General features: G+C 42.4%; 2 protein-coding genes across 2 annotated transcripts; both read left to right on the top strand.

Annotated features, from left to right (window-relative positions):
• Positions 1 to 335: 335 nt before the first annotated feature.
• LOC142346513 (uncharacterized) lies at positions 336 to 2,392 on the top strand. Its single transcript, XM_075398873.1, has 3 exons — positions 336 to 527; positions 797 to 1,653; positions 1,747 to 2,392. Exons 1-3 carry the CDS (start codon positions 336 to 338, stop codon positions 2,390 to 2,392), a joined length of 1,695 nt encoding a protein of 564 aa, XP_075254988.1.
• A 179-nt stretch (positions 2,393 to 2,571) lies between these two features.
• LOC142346357 (uncharacterized) lies at positions 2,572 to 3,195 on the top strand. Its single transcript, XM_075398861.1, has one exon. The coding sequence runs from the start codon at positions 2,572 to 2,574 to the stop codon at positions 3,193 to 3,195; it is 624 nt and encodes a 207-aa protein (XP_075254976.1).
• Positions 3,196 to 4,729: the final 1,534 nt, after the last annotated feature.

Genomic DNA, 4,729 nt, shown 5'->3' with positions numbered 1-4,729 from the left:
GAACATTAATCTGCCGAACCTCGACTTGCCCAGTTTTTGCGGAAACTACTTGGACTGGATCTTGTTTTTCGATCGCTTCAAGGGAGCAGTAATAGATAACGATCAGTTGACAAACAGTTTGAGATTACAGTACCTGAAGTCAGCTGTGAAAGGAGAAGCTTCGAAGATGTTAACTTCAATCACAGTCACCGATGACAACTTCAATGTTGCAATGAAAATTTTGCAGAACCGATACGACAACAAAAGATTGATACTGCGAGCCCACATCCATGGAATTGTTTCCTATCGATCAGTTTCAAATGAAAACGCGGGAATTACGAAAACTTGTTGACATAATGGAAGAGCACAGACTTTCTCTGCGGAACATGGGACAACCAGTTGAGCATCAGGACCCCTTCTTTGTCTACTTGATTGCAGAGAAACTGCCCTCCGAAACACGAAAGTTCCGGAAGCTTTCTTCAAAAGGGAAAGAACTACAGCTATCAGGAATTAAGGACTTTCCTGGAGGAACGGGTTCAAGCCTTGGAGTCAGCAGCACCAATCAATAGTTCAACAAATATCGAAAAACGATCTCATTCGCAACAAAATCAAGGACAGAGACACCTTCACACTCATGTCACGTCAACGAATCAGCAATGCGAATGTTGTGAAGAGGAAATGTGGGAAGTTCGAAGTTTTAGGTGTCAAGGAGCGAGCCCAGCTGATCAAAATCAAAGGACTTTGTTTCAATTGTCTACGACCAGGACACCTAGCAGAGAACTGCGAAGGTTCTTCATGACGCCAATGTGGACGAAAGCATCACACCTTGTTGCATCGAGAAGATGCCCATCAAGTCAACAATCAAGTGAAAAAATCGTTTGGGAACAGCCGCAAAGCCAACTCAGGGGAACAGGAAAATGTTACATCTGGAGCTTCAAGCAGTAATGAAGAACAAACAACTATGGATCAAAAGATAACAGCATCACTCACGCATGAAGACAAGACACAGGAAATTTTTCTCCAGACAGCAATTGTTCCTGTTAATGTCCAAGGAGAAATCGTATATCTGCGACCATTTCAGGACTCTATATCTCAGAATAATCTTGTAACTGAAGCTGCAGTACAAAGTCTTCAGCTAAAGAGAAAGAGGAACAATACTCGTGTTTTTGGACTCAGAGGAAATGAAGTCTCAGCTAATTGCGGATTTGTTGACCTTTGCCTTCAACCAAAAAACAAAGCGCCAATTATCATTGACGCGTCAGTTTTGACAACAGTGACAAACGATTTGCCTTCTCGGTCCATCAACACAGACAATTGGGAGACAGTAAACGAACTACAGTTGGCTGATCCCGACTTTAACAAACCCACCCAAGTTGATCTCATCATTGGAGCTGGACACTACGAAGACTTGATGGTTGGAAACAACCGACTGAAAGAACCAAACATTCCCGTTACTTATCGCCTCTCAGTATTCGGTTGGTTAGTAATCGGACGCGAAAACGTACAAACTTCCAATTCTTCCAGTTTGCAAACCTGCTTTGTATTATCATTTGAGGACAACTTACAGCGTTTTTGGGAAATTGAGGAAGTGCCTAAAACTAAACATCTGACCGACGAAGAAAGAAGATGTGAAGAACACTTCAATTCAACCACACGAAGAAGCGCTGAAGGAAGGTTCATCGTAAAATTGCCCTATAAAAAAGAAATTTGAGGACAGGGGGATTCTCAGCAGCAAGCACGACGAAGAATTAGAAATCTTCTTGATAGACTTCAAAAACAGCCTGATCTGTACAGAGGATATAACGAGTTCATCCAGGAGTTCATTAAACTAAGACACATGAAAGAAGTACCCGAAAATGAGATGCTACTGCCAAAGGAGAAAAGCTATTATCTCAGCCGTCACTGTGTGTTCAAAGACTCAAGTACAACAACGAAGCTGCGTGTAGTCTTTGATGGTTCAGCGAAGACTACCAGTGGAATTTCTTTGAACGATAGACTGATGGTGGGACCCAAGATCCAGAAAGATCTATTCAGCATCCTGATCCGTTTCCGTATGTATCCTGTTGCCCTTTCAGCAGACATTGCAAAAAAGTACAGACAAGTGCAACTGGACGCCGAAGATAAAGATTATCATCGACTATTTTCGGAGGAACCGAACTTAACAGATATAAAGACATTAAAGATGACACGTGTCACGTACGGAATAGCATCATCAGCGTTCCATTCTGTTCGTCCGTTACAAGTTTTAGCGGAAGATGTTACGGACAAAAATGTACAGCTAGGAATCATGACAGACATGTACGTCGACGACTTGTTGACAGGAGCACCCGATCTGGAAAGTGCAATGAAACTGCAGGAATCAATCATAGCAGTTCTTTCAGAAGCAGGGTTTGAGATTCGCAAATGGCCTTAGAGCAACCCAGAACTTGTTGAAAGATTACCTGCAAATTTTCGAGAAACTACCGACGAGATGACAATTAAAAGCGACGACTACAGTATAAAAACTTTAGGCGTCAATGGAACCCAAATCCAGACCACTTCAGTTTCATAGCAAAACTGGACGAAAAGACACCATCCACAAAACGCGAAATAATGTCGGAAGTCTTCCGGCTCTTTGATCCTTTGCGATGGCTTTCACCTACAACAATACAGTTCAAGTCTTTTGTACAACTGCTTTGGATGAACCGACTTGGATGGGACGAAGCTTTTTCGAAAGGCCTTCAGCAACAGTACAGCCGACTCAGAGTTCAACAGAGGGAATTGGAAAATAATACACTGCCCAGAAAGGTATTTTCAATCTCACCAGCATCATCGGATATTGAACTCCACGTCTTCTGGGATGCATCAACTACAGCCTATGCAGCAGTTGTGTATATACGACAATCTTTCGACCGATCAGTTCACACAAGAATGTTGACAGCAAAGACCAAAGTTGCACCAATAAGGAGCTTGTGCGTTCCCCGGCTGGAACTTTGTGCAGCACTTCTTGGAGCAAATTTGGTGGAAGCAGTATCATCATCTTTGAGCAACCAACGTTTCGCGACGCCAAAGGTGTACGCTTGGACAGATTCAACGGTAACACTTGCTTGGCTGCAAGGATTTCCAAGAGAGTGGAAGACATTGGTTGCTAACCGTGTTGCAAAAATCCAAAACATTATTCCATCCAGCAATTGGAATTTCGTGCCGACGGAGGAGAATCCTGCTGATTGCGCATAACGAGGGATCTCAGTCGCAAACCTAGCCAAACACAGCCTTTGGTCGAATGGACCCGACTGGCTAGAAAAAAGCGAAGACTATTGGCCGAAGGCGGAATCCAGAGGAACATCTGCGCGCAGTGAACAATGAAGTGCAAAGAGAAACACTGAAGCAAACGACAATGGTTGTTACTCAGGAGAACAACTCAATAGTTCAGCTAATTCATCGAATATCCTCGTTTGGAAAACTGGTTTGAATTTTTTGTTATGTCAAGAAATTCATTCAGAAGGCTAAAAAACAAAGCCAGAAGACCTTTGCCTGCAGAACAGATCCAAAGCAATTCGATATCAAATGCTACTCAGAGAAGAAAAACCTATCATCAAAACGATGTCAACTGAAAATATCGGAAGCTGCAACAGCATCTGAACATCAATCATTTTGTCAACTCAGCTCTTCAGATCATTATCATGGACGGATTGCCATATACAGTCTGATTCAAAAACTTTACTTGCAAGCGTTTGACGCCATTGTTAGTCAATCATCTTCATCAATGACAGAAGGGGAAGGTAACAATTCAGACGATGCGCATTATCATAAACCCCTTGGTAATGTTAAGGTAGGTAATGTTGGTAAAATTGAGGTAGGTAAGGTTGAAGTTGGTAAGGTTAAGGTAGGTACGATTGGTCAAGGTGAGGTAAGTAAGGTTGGTAAGGTTGAGGTAGGTAAGAATGGTAAGGTTGAGGTAGGCAACATTGGTAAGGTTCAGGTAGGTAAGCTTTGTACAGCTCAATTAGGTAATTTGGACAAACCAACAAGTTTCAACGAATTGGAGCAACATGTAGGTACACGTGAAGAACAATTGATCAACAGTACCACAAAACGAAAAATAAAGCTGTTGCCAAAAAGAGGACGACTTTTCAAACTTTCTCCCTTCTACGACCCAGACAATAAAGTTGTTCGCGTGGGCGGACGACTAGCAAATTCGCCATACAAAATTTACAAGAAGTTTCCTATCCTAATTCCAAAAAATTTGCCAATTACAGTGCTTCTAATTCGTGAAGCTCATGCATGGAACTTACATGGAGGCCCACAGTTAACATTGATTTATCTTTTATTTACAACTGCAAGCCCTGCATTCGCCACGACGCCAGGATTCTTCAGCCGCAAATGGGAGATCTGCCAACAGAACGTGTTGTTTCATCATTTGCTTTCACCCACACTGGCTTGGACTACTGTGGACCTTTCAGCACAAAAGACAACAGTGGAAAATTGCAGAAGACGTATGTTGCCCTATTTGTATGTTTCAGCACAAAGGCTGTTCATATGGAAACAGTGACTATTTTGACTAAAGAGGACTGTCTTGACGCCATAAAACGAATTACAGCACGACGTGGACTGCCCGAAAATATTTATAATTACAACTCAAGGACTTTCATTGGAACTCGGGGAGAAATTGAGTTTCGGAAATTATTAATGGACAGAGAATTCAAGGGACTGGTAGATGCTTTCACCACAGGACAGCAGATAAACTGGTTGAAAATTCCTCCACTGACGC

This window comes from Convolutriloba macropyga, chromosome 1 (assembly GCF_964194025.1).
Source record: "Convolutriloba macropyga chromosome 1, txConMacr16.3, whole genome shotgun sequence".
Taxonomy (NCBI): Eukaryota; Metazoa; Xenacoelomorpha; order Acoela; family Convolutidae; genus Convolutriloba; species Convolutriloba macropyga.
This window is presented reverse-complemented; position numbering and strand designations above follow the sequence as displayed.